This window comes from Chiloscyllium plagiosum, unplaced genomic scaffold (genome assembly GCF_037043375.1).
Source record: "Chiloscyllium plagiosum isolate Xiang-an unplaced genomic scaffold, Cpla_swu_hap1 HiC_scaffold_3, whole genome shotgun sequence".
Taxonomy (NCBI): domain Eukaryota; kingdom Metazoa; phylum Chordata; class Chondrichthyes; order Orectolobiformes; family Hemiscylliidae; genus Chiloscyllium; species Chiloscyllium plagiosum.
In genome coordinates this window covers 98,473,221-98,495,397 of record NW_028270141.1, presented here as the reverse complement: position 1 = coordinate 98,495,397, position 22,177 = coordinate 98,473,221, and the positions used below count along the sequence as shown (strand labels likewise).

The 22,177-nt window shown below is 40.0% G+C and overlaps 1 protein-coding gene across 2 annotated transcripts in view; it reads left to right on the top strand.

The window, feature by feature from the left end:
* The window catches only part of LOC122539977 (uncharacterized), a 63,675-nt gene extending 42,816 nt beyond the window's left edge, over positions 1-20,859 (top strand). For both annotated transcript variants that reach the window (XM_087981777.1, XM_087981769.1), the window contains one exon: positions 12,860-20,859. In XM_087981777.1, the coding sequence (XP_087837903.1) occupies positions 12,860-16,503 (3,644 nt within the window). In that variant the 3' untranslated portion in view covers positions 16,504-20,859. The remainder of the gene's footprint in view (positions 1-12,859) is intronic.
* The last annotated feature ends 1,318 nt before the right edge of the window (positions 20,860-22,177 follow it).

The window sequence follows — 22,177 nt, the reverse complement described above, 5'->3', positions numbered from 1 at the left end:
TAAGGCAAATTTGTGAAATACTAATGCTCGTCCTGTATTATTTGACACGAACTGTTTCCATGCTCGCCCAGGCTATGAACTTGAGAGGGTCTACTTTGTATTGTAGTAATGAAGCAATAGTTTACCAACAGGAATGGTGATATCCTGTTTGCATGACTGGAATAGGGATCCATAAATAAGCATTTTTGTTCCACCATGGCAGCTAGGAAATTTAACTTTTTTTGGTCAAATAAATATGGAAAGAAGACCTAGCATCAGTAACTCTTTGATTATTGTAAAAACTCAATCTATTTCACTAATGTCCTTGAAAACAGAAATTTTAAGACCCTTCCCTGGTCTGACCACCGGATGTTTAAGCGTCAGCCACATATGCTGTTTTTGTGTGAATAGCCCAGCAAGCCCATCAGTTGGTAAGAAGGTGGTTCACCACTGCCACCTCTTCAAGAATTGTACAATATTGTGATTTTTTTTTTAAAAGAGCTAGCAGGACCATTTAAGATATATGCAGAGTTCCAACCAACTAAAAACGTGGTCTCAAAGTTTAAAAATAGGATACCTTTGTATGTTTATTAGCAGACTCTTGCAATAGTGGCTTTTTCAAAAGTATGAATTTAATAACACAGGGAAAACAAACCATTTCTGCACTTTGTGTTTGTTCTTCAGCAACTCTGGTCTAAGCCCCAACAATGATCCAATCTGTTATGGTAAGTAGCGCTCCTACACTGAAATAGAAATTTTCTTCGTGTTTACGGATTAATGAATACACTGCTTATGAAAATAATTTTTGGAATAACTTCAGTGTAGTATTACTTCTGGTCAGTGATGGCAACATGACTTAATTTTTCCTAATTGTCATTTTTTTTTTCTTACTGCAGTATGATTAGAACATTTTTTTCTGAAGTAATTTTGTTTTCTGTCAGTGAACATTTGGTTAATTTACGAATGAACCAACAAACCTGAGTTGGTAGCCTGAGTTTCTCTATTAAAAACTGCTGCAAGGTTACACTGTGATCTTGTCCAAAATGCAAATCTTCCATTTCCATCACAGACCAATCTTTGGCTCTTTATTTGCTGGTGCTTTCCAGACAGATAGAGGAATCCTGAATTTATCTTTAGAGGTGCTTCAGCTCTTGACATTATTTGACAGATTTGAGATACTTGCGCCCTGTGTGGATGAGGAAATGGATTATAGGGAGGATATGCAAACTGAGCACTGCATCATGGTACAGAACATCATTCAAGCAGGAACAGCAAAAGGAAAAGTGGTCATGTTCAGGGATTTTGTAATTAGAGGTATAGATCACATCCAGGATTGAGAGTGCCCTATGGTGTGTTTCCTGCCACATGGTAAGGGACATCTTGAGCAAGTTTGAAAGGATATTGGAGTGGCAGGGGGAGGATCCAGTTGTTGTGGTTCATTTTGGGACCAACAGCATAGGCAAGAGTTCCTGGAATATCCGGAATTAGGAACACAGTTTAAAGAAAATTACCTAGAGGGGTATAAATTCTGGATTATTGCCTGAGCCTCCTGCAAATTGGCATAGAGATGAGAAAATGAGAAGGAAAGGAATGGTGCAGGAAAGAGGGATTCCATTTTGGGGGACATTGGCATCAGTATTGCGACAGCTCCATTTGAATTGATCTGGGACAAGGATCCTAGAAGAGAGGCTAAATAGGGTGATAATAAGGACTTTAATAACTCTTGTATCATCACCCCTTTAACTAATTTAAATTTCCAGAACAAGTAATAGAACAGAGAGTATGGAAAAGGTCAGGAAGCTAATTTCAGACACAGCAGATAAGGAGACAGGAGAGATCAATGAAGGACTGAGTTTTTGTATGTAAATATGTACATTGTATGAAAGAGGATAAATGAGCTTGAAGCGCAGATTGAAAGTGACAACTACATTGTTGTGCCTACTTCAGAGATGGGCTGCAAGGGGATCAGGGCTGGGACCTAAACATTCAAGGGTACACATCCTCTTGAAATGGTAGGCAGACGAGCAGCAGGAGTGGAATTGCCTTATTAGTAACAAATGAAATTAAGTTGCTGACAAGAAGTGATATAGGATCAGAAGGTGTAGAATCTGTGTGGGCATATTTGAGAAACTGCAACAGGTTATATAAAATGTAAGAGAGAGGCAAGAATGAACAATGGATGACTGGAAAAGTAGGAATGGGGAATAAAAATGGCAGAGACACTGAATAAGTACTTTGGTCAGTCTTCACAGTGGAAGACACCAATAACATACCAGAACTTCAAGCGAGTTCAGGGGCAGAATGAAGTGGACACCACTAACGACAAGTTGCTGTGAAAGCTGAAAGGTCTCAAGGTGGATAAATCATCTCGACTGGATGAACTACACACCAGGTTCTGAAGGAGATAGCTGGGGTTATTGTGGAAGCATGTGGTGATCTTCCGGAATCACTAGAACCAGGGAGGATCCCAGGGAACTTGAAAATGGCTAATGTGATGCCTCCGTTTAAGAAGGAGAGAGGCAGAAAATGGGAAATTTTACACTAATTAGCCTGACCTCGATTGATGGTAAGATTTTAGACTATTATTAAGGATGAGCATGTAGAGTACTCTGAGGTGCATAATAAAATTGGGCTCAGTCATCACCGCTTTGTCAAAGGGAGGTCATGCCTGACGAATCTGTTAGAATTCTTTGAGTGGTTGAGGAGCAAGTTAGACAAAGGAGAGCCAGTGGAAAAGATCTGTCTGGAATTTCGGAAGGCCTTTGTCAAGGCGCTGCACAGACAGATGCTCAATTAGATGACAACCCATGCTGTTAGGGGCAAGGTACTGGTGCGGTTAGAAAAGTGTCTTCTGCCAGTCAGCCAAAGGGAGGGGATAAAGGTGTCTTTTACAGGATGGCAGCCAGTGACTAGTGGAGTTCCACACGGGTCAGTGTTGAAACACGACTATTATCACTTTCCATTAACAATCTGGACGAAGGAACTGAGGGCATTGTTGCTAAGTTTGCAGATGACACAAAAATAGGTGAAGGGAAAAGTTAAATGGAGAAAGTGAGGACGGTGCAGAAGGACTTGGACCATCTAAAAGGGTGGGCAAAGAAGTGGCAGTTGGAATGCAATGTGGTAAGGTGTAGGGTATGTATTTTGGTAGGAAGAATAGAGGTGTAGACTATTTTCTAAATGGGGAAAGGCTTCAGAAATCTGCAGCGAAAAGGGTTTTATTTCGTGGTCCTAGTTCAGGATTCTTTTAAGGTTAATATGCAGGTTCATTTGGCAGTTAGGATGGCAAATGCAATGCTAGCATTCATTTCAAGCAGGCTAGAATCCTAGAGCCAGGATATGTTGCTGAAGCGGTATAAGGTTCTGGTCAGACTGCATTTGGAATATTGTGAGCAACTTTGGGCCCTGTATCTAACTAAGGATCTGCTGGCCTTGGAGGGGGGTCAAGAGGGGTTTTATAAAAATATCCCTGGGAATGGAGAGCTTGTTATATGAGGAACAGTTAAGGACTCTAGGTCTGTACTTGATGGAGTTGAGGAGGATGAGGAGGAATCTTATTGAAACTGACAGAACACTGAGAAGCTTGGATAGAGTGGAAGTGGAGAGAATGTTTCCACTCATAGGAGAAACTAGAACCTGATGGCATGGGCTCAGTGTGAAGGGAAGACCCTTTAGAACTGACGTGAGAGAAACTTTCTGCAGCCGGAGGGTGATGAATTTGTGGAACTCATTGCTGCAGTAGGGTGTGGAGGCCTACTCAGTAGGGGGATCAACGATAATTGGGAGAAGGCAGGAGAATGGGATCGACAAACCTATTGGCCATGATTGAATGGCAGAGCAGACTCGATGGGCAGAATGGCCTAATTTTGCTCCAATACCTTATGGTCTTTATCAAGAGTTTGACAGGTTTTGTCAGTGGTATTTTGCCATTGCCTTCCAGTCTTGTGGGTAGGGAAAGGAGGTGGATCCCGAATGAACTTGAGCTGCAGTGGGATTTAATCCAAAGTTGCTGGTGTTGTTCTGATATGTGCTGGCCCTGAGGCCAACTGAACTAAGCAGTTCCCTGTGTAAATCTTGTTATATGCAAATTATTTTTCTTTCTAACACTGCCCAATTGCTGCTGTTTTTACCTTGTGATATGACATGTTCTCTCTTTGTTTCAAGTTATTGTTTATTGTTTCTAGTCTTGAATTCTGTCACTAAGAAAGCTAACAATCTAACATTAGATTTTTTCGGAAATTTGGTCCAACAAGCTGCTCCTTGTTTTATAGATTTTTTTGATCTACCTGTTTAGACATGTTATGATTTTACCTCTGAAGCAAGTGAACCCAGGTTTCTGGCTCAGAGGTGAGTCGCTACTGTTGCACCACAAGAAGAGCCACCTGTTTGTTTTTCAGCTGGCTTCTCTTTCCTCCTTCCTGTGTTTACATCTCCCCCTCAGAAACTCATTATCTTCAATTCACTAAACTGTTCCCCAATTAATTGTTGTTGGTACTTTGTGCAGCACAATCAGCCTTTGGGTGGGAAAAAGATTTCTGAAGTCATCTTTATTTCTTTCTAATTCCTGATTCTTCCAGGTCTTAAATTGTAGAACCTTCACCAGAAATGAGAGTAATTTCACTTTTTTTTCAAATAGAATGTTCACGATCTGAAATATTTCAACTAATATTTGAGTGTTTTTTTTCCATAATTTTAAAGAGAAACAGGTTTTAGCTTTTTCTCCGATCTTGTATTTATAATGTATGGAATCATCTTTGCTGCCTGTGTCTGCAAGGGCAGACGTAACCTTAAAATACTGGTCTGCTGACCCCTTTCTGTCCATTCATGTTCAACCACATTTTCACTTTTATATCTTGCTAATGCAAACGTGTGCCTAGTTTGTTATTTTTAACTGCACTGCATGAAGGATTTCATCAATTTATCCTCTGATAGTTCCATGAAAATGTTAATGCTTTGGTATGATTTTCCCAGATAACATGACTGATGATAACTATTTGCCTCATTCTGGGAAGCCTGTTGCCAGTGGGTAGAGTATTCTGGTTATGATCACCTCTAAATCTCATGTAGACACTATTCAATTAACATGGGATTCTGAGAATGACATAATGATGAGTTATAGATGCTGCTGCCAATTTCTTAACTATTTGCTAGACCCACTAGAGGCAGCCAGGAACTGTTCTCTTAAAGAAATAATTTGGCAAAATTTGCTTCCAGTAAGTTCTCGGAATTCATCAGCTAGTGAACACATAATTCAAATTTTTGTTTGTCATTTAGTTTGAGGTTTTGGCACTGCAGCATCAGTCCTACTAGCCAAGGGATTTAGATGTTGGAAAAAAGCTGTAATTTAGCTCCCAAAGTGGTTTACCCTGTAAATGCACCATTTGCAGTGCTACTGAACCACGTACACCACAAAGCTCACACTTTTAAATTTTTGGTCTGTACAGAACAAATACATTGCCGCTGAGGCAACAGGAGAGGAATTACCACACTTTTAGTTTCTCTTGGCCTGGGCGAAGTAAAAATTTAAGATCCTCATGCCTGATCATTATCCGGAGATTCCTGGCGTATTTGTGTGTGAACTACCTAAATATAAAGCGCAAACAGCTAGGTGAAATAGCAGAGGGTATTCTTTGTTTGTGGAATTGTACCCCAGTACCTTCCTGGTGCCAGATCAAGGATGTCTGAGAGGTTGCAAAATGTTCTCAAAGGGGTGAAGGACCAGCAGGAGGTCACTGTACACATTGGAACCAATGACATAGGAAGGGAAAAGGATGAGATTCTGAAGGGAGAATATAGAAGTTAGGCAGGAATTTAAAAAGGAGGTCCTTGGGGGTAGTAATATCTGGATTACTCCTGGTGCTACAAGCTAGAGAGGGTAGAAATAGAAAGATAGAGCAGATGAATGTGTTTACTGAGGAGCTGGTGCATGAGAGAAGGGTTCACATTGTTTGATCATTGGAATCTCTTTTGGGGTAGAAGTGACCTGTACAAGAAGGATGGATTGCACTTGAATTGGAATGGGACTAATATCCTGGGAGGGAGATTTGCTAGAGTTGCTCGAGCGAATTTAAGCTAGTAAGGTGGGCGGTTGGGACCCAGGGAAATACTGAGGAAACAGATCAATCTGAGATTGGTACACTTTGGAAAGGGAGTGAGTCAAACAGTCAGGGCAGGAAGGAACAAAGCAGAGAACAAGATAGAACTGATAAATTAAACTGCATTTATTTCAGTGCAAGGAGCCAAACAGGGAAGGCAGATGAACTTAGGACTGGTTGGGAACATGGGATGGGGATATCATAGCACTTACAGAAACATGGTTCAGGGATGGACAGGGCTGGCAGCTTAATGTTCCATGATACAAATGCTACATGAAGGATAGAAAGGGAGGCAAAAGAAGAGGGGGAGTGGTGTTTTTGGTAAGGGATAGCATTACAGCAGTGCTGAGGGAAGATATTCGTGGGAATACATCTCCGGAAGTTATTTGGGGATTGTATTATTACTCCCCTAATAGCGGGAAATTAAGAAACAAATTTGTAAGGAGATCTATTATCTTTAAGAATAATAGTAGGGAGGTTATGGTAGGGGATGTTAACTTTCCAAACATGGACTAGAAATGCCTTGGTGTAATGGGTTTAGATGGAGAGGAATTTAAGTGTGTACGAGAAAATCTTCTGACTCAGTATGTGGATGTTCCTACTAGGAAAGGTGTGAAACTTGACCTACTCTTGGGAAATAAGGCAGGGCTGGTAACTGAGGTGTCAGTAGAGGAGCACTTTGGGGCCAGTGACTATAATTCTGAGTTTTAAAATAATGATGGAAAATGATAGACTGGACCTAAAAGTTGAAGTTCTAAATCAGAGGAAGGCTAAGTTTGATGGTATTAGACAATTTTCGAAAGCTGATTGGGGGCAGATGTTTTCAGTAAAAGGGACGGCTGGAAAATGGGAAGCCTTCAAAAATGAGATGGGATTCCAGAGACAGTATATACCTGTTACAGTGAAAGGAAAGGCTGGTTAGTATAGGGGATGCTGGATGACTAGAGAAATTGAGATTTAGTTAAGAAAAAGAAGGAAGCATATGTCAGGTATAGACAGCAGAGATTGAGTGAATCCTTAGAAGAATATAAAGGCAGCAGGAGTATATTTGAGAGAAATCAGGAGGGCAAAAAAAGGGGACGTTAGATAGCTTTGGCAAATAGGGTTAAGGAGAAGCCAAAGGGTTTTACAAATACGTTTAAGGACAAAAGGGTAATTGAGGGGCCCTATTCTTTCCCTAAAGATTAGCAAGGCAGCGTATTTGTGGAGCTGCAGGAGATGGGGGAGATATTAAACAAATATTTTACATCAGTGTTTACTGTGGAGAAGGACATGAAAGATATAGAATTTGGGGAAATAGATGGTAACATCTTGAAAAATGTCCATATTACAGAGGATGTGGTGCTAGATGTCTTGAAACTGAAAAAAGTGGATAAATCCCCAGGACCTGATCAGATGTATCCTGGAACTCTGTGGGAAGCTCGGGAAGTGATTGTTGGGCCCCTTGATGAGATATTTGTATCATTGATAGTCACAGGTGAGGTGCTGGAAGACTGGAGGTTGGCTAATGTCACTGTCTAAGAAAGGTGGTCAGAAAAAGTCAGGGAACTATAGACCAGTGAGCCTGACGTCGGTGGTGGGCAAGTTGTTGGAGGGAATCCTGTCCCTAGGGATTTACATGTATTTGGAAAGGCAGGGACTGGTTAGAGACAGGCAACATGGCTTTGAACATGGGAAATCATATCTCACAAGCTTGATTTGAGTTTTTTGAAGAAGTAACAAAGAGGAATGATGAGGGCAGAGCAATCAACGTGATCTGTATCAACTTCAATAAGGCATTCGACAAAATTCCCCATGGGAGACTGGTTAGCAAGATTAGATCTCATAGAATACTGGGAGAACTAGCCATTTGTGTACAGAACTGGCTCAAAAGTAGAAGACAGAGTTGTGGTGGTGGATTGCTTTTCAGACTGGAGGCCTGTCAACAATGGAGTGCCACAAGAATCATTACAGGGTCCACAGCTTTTCGTTATTTATATAAATGATTCAGATGAGAACATAGGAGGCATATTTAGTAAGTTTGCAGATGACACCAAAATTGGAGGTGTATTGGACAACGAAGTTACCTCAGCGTACAACGGGACCTTGATCAGATGGGCCAATGGGCCCAGAATGGCAGTTGTAGTTTAATTTAGATAAATGCGAGGTTCTGCATTTTGGAAAAGCAAACAGGGCAGATCTTATGCACCTAGTGGTAAGATCCTGGGGGGTGTTGTTGAACAAAGAGACCTTGGAGTGCAGTTTCATAATTCCTTGAAAGTGGTGTCGTAGGTAGATAATGAAGAAGGAATTTGGTATGCTTTCTTTTATTGGTCAGAGCATTGAGTACAGGAGTTGGGAGGTCATGTTGCAGCTGTACAGGACATTGGTTAGGCCACTTTTGGAATATTGTGTTCAATTTTGATCTTCCTATCGGAAGGATGTTGTGAAATTTGAAAGGGTTCAGTAAAGATTGACAAGGATGTTGCCAGCGTTGGAAGATTTGAGCTATAGGGAGAGGCTGAATAGGCTGGGGCTGTTTTCCCTGGAGTGTCAAAGGCTGATGGGTAACCGTATGGAGGTTTATAAAATCATGAGAGGCATGGACAAGATAAATAGACAAAGTCTTTTCCCTGGGCTGGATGAATTACAACATTTAAAAGGCATCTGGATGGGTATAGGAATAGGAAGGGTTTGGACACATCTGGTCCAAGTACTGGCAAATGGCACTAGATTAGGTTAGGATAACGGTCAGCATGTACAAGTTGGACTGAAGGTTCTGTTTCCGTGCTGTACATCTCTATGACTCTGACTAAGAGCAGGAGGAAACTAGGAAGATGATAAAACACCTTTTTCTTTCTGAATTTATATATAATCTAAATATAATATAACTGTTGGAGTTTTAATCCAGGAATGAACCACCCTGAGATGAAATGAACCACCCTATTCTCACTGAAAACGTGAAAATGCCTAAAATAGGCAGTCAAAGTAACTTATTCTGGTTTAACAATTTTCTCCATAGTCAGCCACATTTTCCCCATAACTGTTAGTTGGATTAACATCCTTTGTCTAATCCGTTAAAGTTTGGTCTTGGCATTATAGAGTCATAGTCATAGAGATGTACAGCATGGAAACAGACCCTTCGGTCCAACCTGTCCATGCCGACCAGATATCCCAACCCAATCTAGTCCCACCTGCCAGCACCCGGCCCATATCCCTCCAAATGCTTCCTATTCATATACCCATCCAAATGCCTCTTAAATGTTGCAATTGTACCAGCCTCCACATGTAACATATGTAACAGTAACGAGGAGACTTCACAAGTCACATGTGACTACCATTTTTGAATTGAACAATTAAGAAAAATAAAGTATGATATTAAGCCATTAAATGGAATGCATTCTTCCATTATTGCTGTGTATATTCTCAATTTTTTGTTTTTTGTTCATAAGCAACTTTATGAATATCTTTCCATGTACTCGTGAGCAACTTTGATTTTTTTTGCCACCAGTATCTGTGATGAAAGATCAGAGGTAATCATAGGTTGGAACTCGATTAAATCATTTTTAGTTTCACCCCAGAAGAATGTCTTGCATCTTGCTGCCATTGACACCCCGTCCATCATGCTCCTTAAAGGTAGTCAGTCCTTTCTCCCATTCTAAAAATAAAATCACTGCGTTTTTTTGCCCCCGGCACTTGTTTTATTCCACTTTGAGTCATAGATTCATAGAGATATACAGCACAGTAACAGACCCTTCTGTCCAACTTGTTTGTGCTGACCAGATATCCTAAATTAATCTAGTCCCATTTGTTAGCATTTGGCCCATATTCTTCTAAAGCCTTCCTATTCCTCTACCCATCCAGATACCTTATAAGATGTTGTTATTTTACCAGCCGATACCACTTTCTCTAGCACCTCATTCTTTCTATGCACCACCCTTTGCATAAAAAAGTCACCCCTTTGCTTCTTCCTCTGTGTGATCTAACCTTGCTAACCAATCTACCATGAGGAACCATGTTGAACGCCTTCCTGAAGTCCACATAGATCATGTCTGCTGCTCTGCCCTCATCAGTCCTCTTTATTACTTCTCCAAAAAAACTCAATCATGTTCATCAGACACTATTTCTCATGCAAAAAGCCACGTTGACTACCCCATTAGCCCCAATCAGTAATTGCCTTTCCAAATACATGTAAATCCTGTCACTCAGGATTCTCTCCAACAACTTGCCCACCAACAATGTCAGGCTCACCAGTCTCTCGTCCTCTGGTTTTTCCTTACCACCTTCCTGAAGTAGTGGCACCACATTAGCCGACCTCCACTCTTCTGGCTGTCAGTGATCCAAGTATCTCAGCAAGGGGCCCAGCAGTCTCTTTCCTAGCTTTCTACAGAGTTCTAGTTACATCTGATCAGGTCGCAGGGATTTATCCACCTTTATGCATTTAAAAATGTCCAGCATCACCATCTCTGTAACATGGGCATTTTTCAAGGTGTAGCTATTAATTTCCCCACGTTCTGTATCTTCCATAATCCTTCTCCACAATAAATACTGATTCAAAATACATGTTTAATAACATCTTCCCCCATCTCCTTCCGTTTGACACATCGGTGGATTGTTGATATTTAAGGCGCCCTATTCTCTCCCTCGTTACCGTTTTGTCCTTAATGTATTTGTAGAATTCCATTGCATCTCTCCTTAACCCTATTTGCCAACACAAAGTCATGTCATCTTTTTGCACGCCTGATTTCCTTCTTAAGTATACTTCTGCCTTTATCCTCTTTTAGGGATTTACTCGATCTCTGCTGTCTAGGCATGATATGCGCTTCCTTCTTATTCTTGACCAAAACCTCAATTCCTGTAGTCATCCAGCATTCCCTACGCCTACCAGCCTTGCCCTTTACCCTAACGAGCACATACTATCTCTGGATTCTCATTACCTAATGTTTAAGACTTTCCTTTTTCCAACCATCCCGTTACCTGCAATCATCTGCCCCAAATAAACTTTTGAAAGTTCTTACTGTCCCCATTGACACCTCAGTCACCTGACTTGCCTTATTTCTCAAGAGTAGGTCAGGTTTTGCACCTTTGCTAGTAGATCTGTCCAGATACTGAATCAAAACATATTCTTGTACACACTTAACAAATTCCTCTCCATCCAATCCCTTAACGCTATGGCAGTCCCAGTCTCCCTGGGTCTTATTTTTGGCAGGATTTGCATTGCTTAAAAGACAACTGCAGATTATTTTAATCTTTAATTACATGACTTAAAGTCAGCAAAGAACAGAAGCTTGTAATCCTTTGTTATGCTCTCTGTGATATTTCAATGCAGATTTGGAGGTTTGAGCAATAGGGAGAGGCTCAGTAGACTGCGGCTATATTCCCTAGAGTGTCAGAGGCTGAGGGGATGACCTTAAAGAATCATGTGAGGGGCATGGATAGGGTGAATAGACGAGGTCTTTTTTCCAGGAATAGGGGAGTCCAAAACTAGAGGGCATAGCTTTAAGGTGAGAGGGGAAAAATATAAAAGTGACCGAAGATGCAACTTTTTCACACAGGGTGATGCATGTATGGAATGAGCTGCTGGAGGAAGTGATGGAGGCTGGTGGAATAACAACATTTTAAAAGGCATCTGAATGGATACATGATTAGGAAGGGTTTAGAGGAACATAAGCCAAATGTGACTAAATTAATTTAGGATATCTGGTCAGCATGGATGAATTGGACCAAAGGGTCTGTTTCTGTGCTCTACAACTCTGATTCTATGACTTAGTAAAAAAAAAATTGAAGTGCAGTACTTATTTAATAACCCAAAGGTACTAATCTGGGTTAAATTTATATCTACCTAAGAAATGAAAATCTTTCTATTACAAAGGCTATTAATCCAATCCAATTTGGTGCATTACACAGAGCAATATGTGTGGAAATAGCTTTTTTTGTTTCATCTTTTTCAATATAGTAGCAGTTTTTGTTTAAAAAGTCTTTTTTTAATGGGCATATGAAATGAAAATGCAGCACGTTAACTACCACGTTAGTATACTGTTGTGTTAATCTAAGGTCATAAGAACTCGGAGCAGGAATAAGGCCCCTTCAGCCTGCCCTGCCACTTATTATTTTCATGGTTGATCTCATCTTGGCCTCAACTCCACTTTCCTGCTCGATCCCAGTAACCCTTTAATCCATTACTAACTAAAAATCTGTTGATCTCCTCAAATTTATTGTCCTGGCATCCTCGCTGCACTTTGGTAGTGAATTCCCATGGATTCATGATCCTTTTGGAAAACATAGGTTGCACAGTGGTTAGCACTGCTGCCTCACAGTGCCAGGAACCTGGCTTTGATTTCAGCCTTGGGTGACTCTCCGTCTGAGTGGAGTTTGCACATTTTCGGTGTCTATGTGGGTTTCCAGTGAATGCTGTGATTTCTGCTCACAGTCCAGAGATGTGCAGGCTAGGTGGATTAGCCGTGGTTAATGGGGGGTTATGAGGATAGGGTGGGAGAGTTGAGTGTGGGTGGGATGGTGTTCGGATGGTTGTTGGAGACTCAGTGGCCTCTTTCTGCGCTGTCGGAATTCTATGAAGTAATTTCTCACCATTTCAGTTTAAAATCTACTGTCTCTTAGCTTAAAACTGTGACTCTTGATCTAGATTGTCCCACAAGGGGAAACATTTGATACTCCGTGTCTTGACTGTTGCCCATCACAACTTTGTATTGTAGCTCTGATGATAGAATGAGATTTTATCTGTTGGTGTAATTTGCCAGCTGGCAATGCCCAGTTAACTGATTGCTTGTGTTGATTTCTGTTTGCAGGTTCTGATAGCTTGGGATTTATTCATGCAAATGACAATGGGGTGTTTTCACCAAGCTGCAAACGACTCAAGATTGGGAAGGAACCGCAAAATTATGTTGAGATGGTGGATAACCAAGTGGGATCTACCCCAAGGCCACTTGATATGCCCACAGACAACTTTGTTGATTCCCCTCAACAGACCAATGGTTTGGTCAATCAGAACAGCATGGAAGCCAATGTGGACACGATATTAGGAGAAGACTATAGCTTTGAGGAATCTTCCACAGGTTGTGGTGGTCTGAACAAAACCCAAGTCCTGGCTGATAACTTGTATAAATGTCCTGACTGCAGCTATACATCAAATCAGTTGGGTAAGATAAAGTGTCATTTCCTGATTCATGAAGGCCAGAAGCCTTTGCAATGTGACAATACATCTGGCCAATTCGAAACACCTGTTCAAACTCAAACTCCCACTCCGAAAAAGACCATCAAATGTAGCTACTGTGACTTTGCTTGTGATCGTGTGGTAACCCTAACACGGCACAAGAGGAAACACATGAAAAATAAGCCTGCATTAGGAAGAAAGAGCACTGTTTCAAGTAAACTCTTGCGGACAGAAAGTGACCGATCTACTGTCGGAAGTGATGAAAAGAAGTTTTACAACTGCTCATATTGTAGCTATACATCATCATTGATGGGGAACCTGCAGCGCCACATTCGAATTCACCTTGGAGAGAAGCCCTTTAAGTGTGACCAGTGCTACTATGCAACTGGCCAGTCAGGGAACTTGAAGCGCCATAAGCTAACTCATACACAGAAAAAGTCTTTCACGTGCAATCAATGTGATTATGCATCTGGTCAGATGGGAAATCTCAAGCGTCATATGCTGATCCATACAAGAAAAAAATCCTTCAAATGCAGCCAGTGCGACTACACAGGGGATAGCATGGCAGATTTAATGCGGCACAAGCAAAATCATAAAGATGACAAAAGTTTACTGCGCAATAATGAAACTGATGCAACTGCAATTAAAGCAAGTGGTGAGGAGAAGCCTTATAAATGTTTATACTGTAGCTATGCATCACCTTTGCTTGGAAATCTCCAACGACACACCCGTATTCATCTTGGAGAAAAACCTTTCAAGTGTGACAAATGTGATTATTCCTCCTGTCAAATGGGGAACCTGAAGCGTCATTCACTCACACACACGCGGGAAAAAATGTTCAAATGCCACCATTGTGGATACAGCTGTGGTAATTTATTAGACTTAAAACAGCATAAAGAGACTCACATCAAAGGAAAGCTTCAACAAGATGAGGAAAATAACGTACAGGATACATCAAGCGTTACCAATACAGCCTCAAACCATACTCCTGAGCAAGTTGCAACAAAAATTGGAGAGGCAAAGCCTTATAAATGTTTATATTGCGACTATACGTCACTACTGTTGGGGAATCTTCAAAGGCACACTCGAATTCACCTGGGAGAGAAACCCTTCAAATGTGACCAATGCGACTATGCAACTTACCAGTCAGGGCACCTTAAGAGGCACAGACAGACCCACACACACAGAAAATCGCTCAAATGTCGCATATGTGACTATGTCTGTAACAACATGGTAGACCTAAAGCAACACCAGCAAGAACATACTGAGAAAAACGCAAGTGGAGAAAAGAAGCCTTACAAATGTACATACTGTAATTACGTATCTTCTTTATCAGGGAACCTTCAAAGGCACATTCGGATTCATCTGGGAGAAAAGCCCTTCAAATGTGATCAGTGTGAGTATGCATCGCACCAGTCCGGAAATCTCAAGCGTCATGTATTAACTCATTCTCGACCCAAGTCATTTAAATGTGGCATCTGCTATTACACCTGTAGCTCTGTAATAGAATTGAAGGAACATAAGGAGAGTCATGTCAAGAAAGAATTGCTGTTGGAAGATGATGAGAACGGAAATGAGAAAACTCAAGAGCTTTACTCCTGCAAGCTGTGTAGCTTTATCTCAGAGTACCCAGGCCACCTCATGCGCCACATGAAAACGCACAATTCAGAGAAACCCTATAAGTGTCACTACTGTAACTACGCAACAGTGCAACAGGGTAATCTTAAACGGCACATATTAATCCATACTGGGGAAAAGCCCTTCAAATGCAATGAGTGTAATTACACTTGTAGCCGCATGGAAAATTTGAAGCGGCACAAGCTAATTCATGCAGAGAAAACGTTTTCGGGGGAAGGCGGCAGTTCAGTGAAATCCGAGAAACCCTATTGTTGTGTATTGTGCAATTTTAAAGCCCAGTACCCAAGTATACTTGCAAGGCATGTGAAGACGCATGCAGAATCAACGAGGAAAAGCACAGGTAAAAAACCTTTCCGGTGTGAGAAATGTATCTACTCTACTAGTAGTGTAATCAGATGGAAGATACACTTGCAGAATCATATGGATAATGAAGGGGAGCTACATTGCAAGGAAGAGAGAGAGTGTGAAAATGTCCAAAAATATTTCTCTTGCAATCTGTGTGACTTCATTACGCAACATCCCAATGATTTAATGGGACATATGAAAACACACAGCACAGGCTCAGCGTCCAGTGATTCCCAGGTGCCTTCCAAAGAGACTGTTGTTGTTCATCATAGTAGTGAAAACATATTTTCTTGTAAATTGTGCAGTTTTGTCACCCAATACCCAAACCACTTCATAATGCACATGAAAACGCACATGAAAACGCACAGCAACAGCAAAAGTGAATACCAGTGTTCCCACTGCAACTATACGACCAAACAATCTGGAAATTTCAAACGCCATATCCAGGTACACTTAGGTGTCAGGCCATTTAAATGCAACAAATGCAACTACGCATCCATTAATTTTGCAAATTTGAAGAGGCACTTACAAACGCACTTGAAGCAAGCATCTAGCCAGTTGGATTCCTCATCTTGTCAAATAGTTGATCTTGTACAACTGGAGAATACTGGCATAAAAAAAGAAAAAGAGAATGATTTGTGTTTACAGGAAGATAAGCTTGAAAATGATGTTCCCGAACACGTCTCCTCTCAACCAAGTGGATCTTTCCACAGTCGTGTTTCAAGGAATTTGAAACGGAGAAGACCATATAAATGTTCCCATTGCTATTATGAGACTATAGAGTTGGGGAACCTTAACAGACATATCAGGAGCCACAAAGGAGAAAAGCCTTTTAAATGCAGCCAGTGCAATTATGCTTCCACGCAATTGGTCAATGTCAAACGGCACCTTCGAACACATGCAGGAAAAGAATCCTATCAGTGTACTCAATGTGCGTTTGTATCTGAGAGCAAGGCAGCCTTTAAACGCCACACAGACAATCACCTGGCAAGGATGGAGATTAAACAAGAAGTGGAAGATGGAAATAGCCTTAGCAAGGAACAGAAAGTCTTCTCTTGCAGATTGTGTAATTTTGTCTCACAGTACCAGAGCAACCTCATAAGACACATGAACATACACAACTACAAAAGGCCATATAAATGTTCACAGTGTAACTATGTCTCTGCACAACTGGGCAACCTTAAGCGGCATATGAGGAACCATATAAAGAAAGAAACTTTCCAGTGTGACCAGTGTAACTACTCATGTGCTTCTATGACCAACCTCAAGCGACATGCCAGAGTTCACACAAGTTAACGGAGAACTGTGCAATAAAGGAAAAGCCTCCATTGAGAAAGACAATGTTTTAACAAATTGGGTAGTTTTGATTAGCAGCATTCAAAGCTTTGATATTGATAGAAGGAGCAGTGCAGTTGTTTCTACTACATGTCGTAGTGAAGGATCAAACGCTTGTGGTGGACCTGTGGGTGAGCGAACATCCCAGCACCATGAGATTGAAGAGATTTCAGCAGGGCCAAATAGTATGAACTTGTTTTTGATGAACAAGAGGCTGTGTGCCACTTTTATGTCTTTACTTGAAATCATTGTAAATCTTAAAAATATATATGTATGCACATTAATTTTTTTTTGTTTAACACCAGTAGAGTGAAGACTGCCATTTGGTGGAATGTCCACCTGAATAATGCAGCTTATCTCTTTTGCAGCCAGTAGGTTTTAGTCACAAACGTAAGGCTAGTGGTCATCATAATCTTGTCTGTGAAAAGTCCATTTCAAATAGATTATTGGAAAGAGCTTTACTCAAAGAATGATAAATGGTGATATATTCTTTTTTCAAAAAAAACTAAAGGTCTTCATGTTATAATGGGACAGTTCGGGTACTAAAGAGATGAACTGATTTTTGTTTCTTACCCCCCAAAAAATCCTTAGATTTCTTATGTTATATTTTCTTATGTTTAAAATGATGTAAATAGACATTAATTGCTAAATACCCTAATGAATGTATGTTAGAAAATGGGGGAATACTGCTGTTCCTTGTGGGTTTGCATTGATCAGTGACTGGCTGAATATACAAAGATGTACCTGTACTTCTTTTGAGGGAGGCTGAACTTCAGTTTTCCCAGGAATACTACAGTAGATTTACACTGGGGTTGTTGATTTAGATTAAATCTAAGAGACGTTTTAATCATTTAAAAAATAAAGCATGGGTTGTGATTTTTTTTTCACTAATTTATATATTTAGTTTTGACTGGAGAGTTTCATTTAATATAAATACTTCTAAAATGCATCTTGACATGCCAAAATATATCACTTTTAACAATTATGATGATAAAGAGAAAGCAGAGAGGAGATTTGATAGAGATGCTCAATGCCATGAGAGAGCCTAGTAGATTAGTTAGGATCTAGAATGCACTGCCAGTCTCTGGAGACAGATTCAGCTATGCCTTTCCAACAGGAATTTGATAATTGCATGACTTCTTAAAAAAAAAATTGCAGGGCTGTTCCGAGAAGGCAGGGCAATGGGATGGATTGTTGTTGCAGAGGCAACATAGATATAACAGATTCAATAGTCTCCTGTGCTGAAACCATTTTAGATTCCAAGTGTAGGCTTGTCCATGCAGTGCAGTTTTTCTACAGCAGATGGATAATTTGGATGCTGTTTTATTCTTCACTTGCAGGTGCATTTAGCAATTTCCGTCAGTTTGAAGTGAAGCCCTAACAGTAGGTCCCAACCCCTCTCTATAGATCTTGAGCAGTTCTTATTTTGTCTTTGATGCACTAGGCTGTCTGCTTATGCAAGTAAGACACAGTCTACTGTGTGGTGCATAGATTCTCTCTTTATTGTACATGATTGCAATATTCCCACATGATGTGTGAAGCATTATGGGTGTTCCAGTTAGACTGCACAAACCAGATGCCTGTAACCCTAGAAAAAAAAATCATGTTTTTTTTGTTTTGAATAGTTCAGGACTAACCTAAATAAGTTCCAATTCAGGAAGAACTAATACTTAATATAGATTTCAGATCAAGGAATTGCTCTTCTAGTGTTGTATTAGTTCCAAATCCATATAACTTCAATGAAATCTGATAAGTAGAAAAAAGCTCAGGAGTTGAATATTTTATTTATGCTTTTGACTTGGGGAGTGTATTAAAGGCTCAGCAACCACATCTGTGCAGTCAGGATTTCCCTGAGTTACCTTATTTTTACTGATGTGCAGCTCTACTGAGAAATGGCAATAGTTTTTTTTACATTTTAATTTTGAAAGTGAATTTTAGGTGTGATTTGTAAATTGCAATTTTACGTGTTGGAAGCCAGTGCTGGAGAGCATAAAGTGCTGGGGGTGATTAAATGAAAAAAGAATGTCTGTCTGCTGAACCTTTATGACTTATCAAGCAGGTCCATATTGAATCCAGGTCATAATAATGTGGCTTATATTGGTGTTCTGCATAGATACTTCCCAGCGTACTGTACATTTCCTGGAATTTCCTGTGTTTGCATTGGCAAATCAAAGTAGCTGGCAAGTTTGCTCATCAGTGCTTACTAATAAATAAGAACATAAGTAGGAGCAATAGTAACCTATTGAAGACCTCAAGACTGCCTCACCATTGAACAAAATCGTGGCTGATTTGCCCCGAACCTCAACTCCTCTATCATACCATCTCACCATAGCCCTCAACTTCCTGCTATTTCAAAGATCTATCTACCTCCTCTTTAAATGCTTTGATCTAGCCTCCACAGCTTTAAGGTGCAGAGAATTCCTGACATTCACTAGCTCAGGTTAAAGAAGTTCCTTTGCATCTCAATTTTAAGTTATTGCCCTCTTATTCTGTAAATATTCCCTAAATGGGGTTCTCTGTCTAGTTGGAGAAATCATCTCAAAAAATCTAACCTGTCAAGCCCTCCTAGAATTTGGTATGTTTCCATAAGATGACCCCTTTCTTCTAAGCTAATGAATAAGGGCATATCTTGTTTGGCTATGCTTTATAGTCAACCCCTTCATCCCAGGAAATGGAAAATAATGTTCAGTTTCAACAGTCATACGGTTGCTCTCATGAAAATAACAAGATTTATGCTTTTGAATTCATTCCCCAGAAGAGAACTTGCTCAAACTATTTGTGGCTTTTGTAGAAAGGAAGATAATGTTTTCTTTTGAACAAAATTAATCATTTAGAAAATAAACATTTAAGCCACGTTATTGCTTTTCTGCAAGAAACACTGCTGTTTTCTATAGGATTTTAACAGTAGTGTGATTGGACTAAATTCTAATTATGTAGCCTGTAGCCTATTTATCAATATAAACATCTCACACCTTCTATTACAAAAAAAACTTATTTATGTAAAATAAATGTTGAAATCAAAATTATTTTATTCAGAATTGGAGCTGCAGTTTGAAATAGTTCAAATGTTGCAATAGTAAATTTCGGTCTGTGTTAGTGGCATAATGATACTGCAATATTGGGCCAGAACTTGCTGGAAATACAATAAGTTCATTGTTCATTCAAAGATTGCATAGCTACATCAGGTGAGGAACAGGTATGGGGGTTGAGCATGCAAATCTGGTAGCTGCTGTTTAGAGTACGCTGCTTTCCAGTAAATGGTCCAAAAGTTGCATTTCACTTTTGGCTGACCATCCAAATGCATTAAACAACATAAAGCTCCTGTACTCACATAGCAAGTTGGGTTTGTCTATCTCAGACCGAGTGCCCTCTTTTAACTTAATGTTTGAGTTTAATTACTGTCTATTTAAAAAAATTCATCTTAAAAAAATGGAGTAATGATTGTTGAAGATTTTGTCTTTATCCCTTGCATACAATTTTTATTTATTTGCGGTATGTCTGAGTCAGACCCCAAGCACCCAAAAAGTCAGTAGTAAGGCCATCTGGGCATTTTATGAGCCTCTCTCCTCTATAAACTTGCCATCAGAGGACTGTAAAATTCTGGCCTGAGTGCATCAAGCGTCACTGCTTTAATGTTGTGCTATATCTTAAGAGCCCTGCAATTTTACTAATTTAACCTGAAGGCAAACTGACAACTGGGAAATTCCTGTATTCCTCAGTATTCTTTAAGCATTTCATTGAATATGATGTCCATCGTTTTTCAAAATTTAAGAACAAATAAGTTCAGTTTAGAAAAAATGCCCAGAAAAATGTGATCCTGAAAAACATGTTGACATTGATGTGTAATCATAATTTTCAGAAGGTTTTTGAAAAGCTTGGTTTTCTTGGATGTCATATTTTCCATGGGTTTGTTTAATTAATAGCAAAACTACAGTCAATATTTGGATTCTTACATCAGCACCCATTGTATAGTGTTGAAAACTAAACTTCTGTTCAAGGCATTATATTTGGTTTAAAAAAAAAAGTTGTTTGTGAGCTCATAGGGTAATTTATTTGATTTTCTATAATTATCCTAGAATGATCTGATATGCACTGGCACAATTGCAAAATCATGTAAATGTAAAACAAAGGTCAAAAAATATAGTCAGAACAGAAGGATGATAAAAATGAGTTTTTAAACCAGTAGGCAGGAGTGAGGGAAACAATGGATTAGAAGAACAAAAGGAAGGTCTGCAAGGGTAGGAGGGATTAACTAACAAAATATTTCATGATGCCAAGCCAGAGTGATAATAGCTTAAAAATGTGTTGCTGGAAAAGCGCAGCAGGTCAGGCAGCATCAGAGGAGAAGGAGAATCGACGTTTTGGGCATAAGCCCTTCTTCAGGAATAAAGAAGAAGGGCTTATACCCGAAACGTCGATTCTCCTTCTCCTTTGATGCTGCCTGACTTGCTGCGCTTTTCCAGCAACACATTTTTAAGCTCTGATCTCCAGCATCTGCAGTCCTCACTTTTTCCAGAGTGATATTAGGTATAGTAAAGAAACAAAGGTTACAACTTTGTCTTTAATCAGCTTCTTGGAGAGTGAGGCTGTTGGATTGTCTGAGCTTGAAAATTCTTGTCTGTATTTGACTGTTCCCACTAAGATGAGTGTCCACCTGACATTCCTCAGGCGACAGGCCAGGTGTGCTAAGAAAGGTGAAGTAGCACAGGTGATGAACACAACAGGTAAAGCCCCATCCATCACCCATCCTGCCCCTTCCCACCCCCAATCTTCCAAAGTGCTAAGTGCCAGGTGACAAAGTAGCCAGAGGTTAAGGCTAATTTCTTGTACTCAGCAAAGCACAACACAAGCTGAAGGACCAACACTTCATCTTTTATCCTGGCATTCTACAGCTTTCTGCACTCTAATCTGACTGCATCAATTTTAGAACATTAAACTCTGCCTGTATCTTTTTTAATTCACTCATGGGATATGAGCATTGCTAGCTGAGCCAGCATTTGTTATCCTTTAAGGTGATTGTGAGCTTCCTCCTTGAACTACTGCAATGCATATGATGTAGATAGAATGCTGTTAAAGAGGGAATTTTAGGATTTTGAACAGCAGTAGTGAAGGAACGACAATAATGTTTCTAAATCAGGGTGGAGAGATTTTTGGAAGGGAACTTGCAGATAGTGGTGATTTATTTATCTGCTAATCATCTTGTTCTTAATGGGAGTGGTTATGATTTTGGAAGGTTGGCTAAGGAACTGTGACGAATTTCTGAAATGCATCTTATGGATAGTAAACAATGCTACTGAGCAATGTTGGTGATGGACTGTTTGTGGTTTCGTTTGCATTTGTTAGGTGGCTTTGTGTTTCATTCACTTATGTTATATAGCGAATTGCATCTTAATTTTCTACTGTATCATTCTGTCTTTTGCACATGAAGTCATCTGTTAATCTCTCCTGCTCTTCAACTTCTCTCAGAACTTCTCAAGTTCATGTTGTCCCTTCACTTCTGTTGGCTTAAAAACTCTTGCTTCTATCCTCCTGTTTTGATTAAACATCATTAATGCCAACTCTTCTTCCACAGATACTGCCTGACAATGCTGATTATTTCTCGGATTTTCGGTCATATTTTAAATTTCCAGCAACT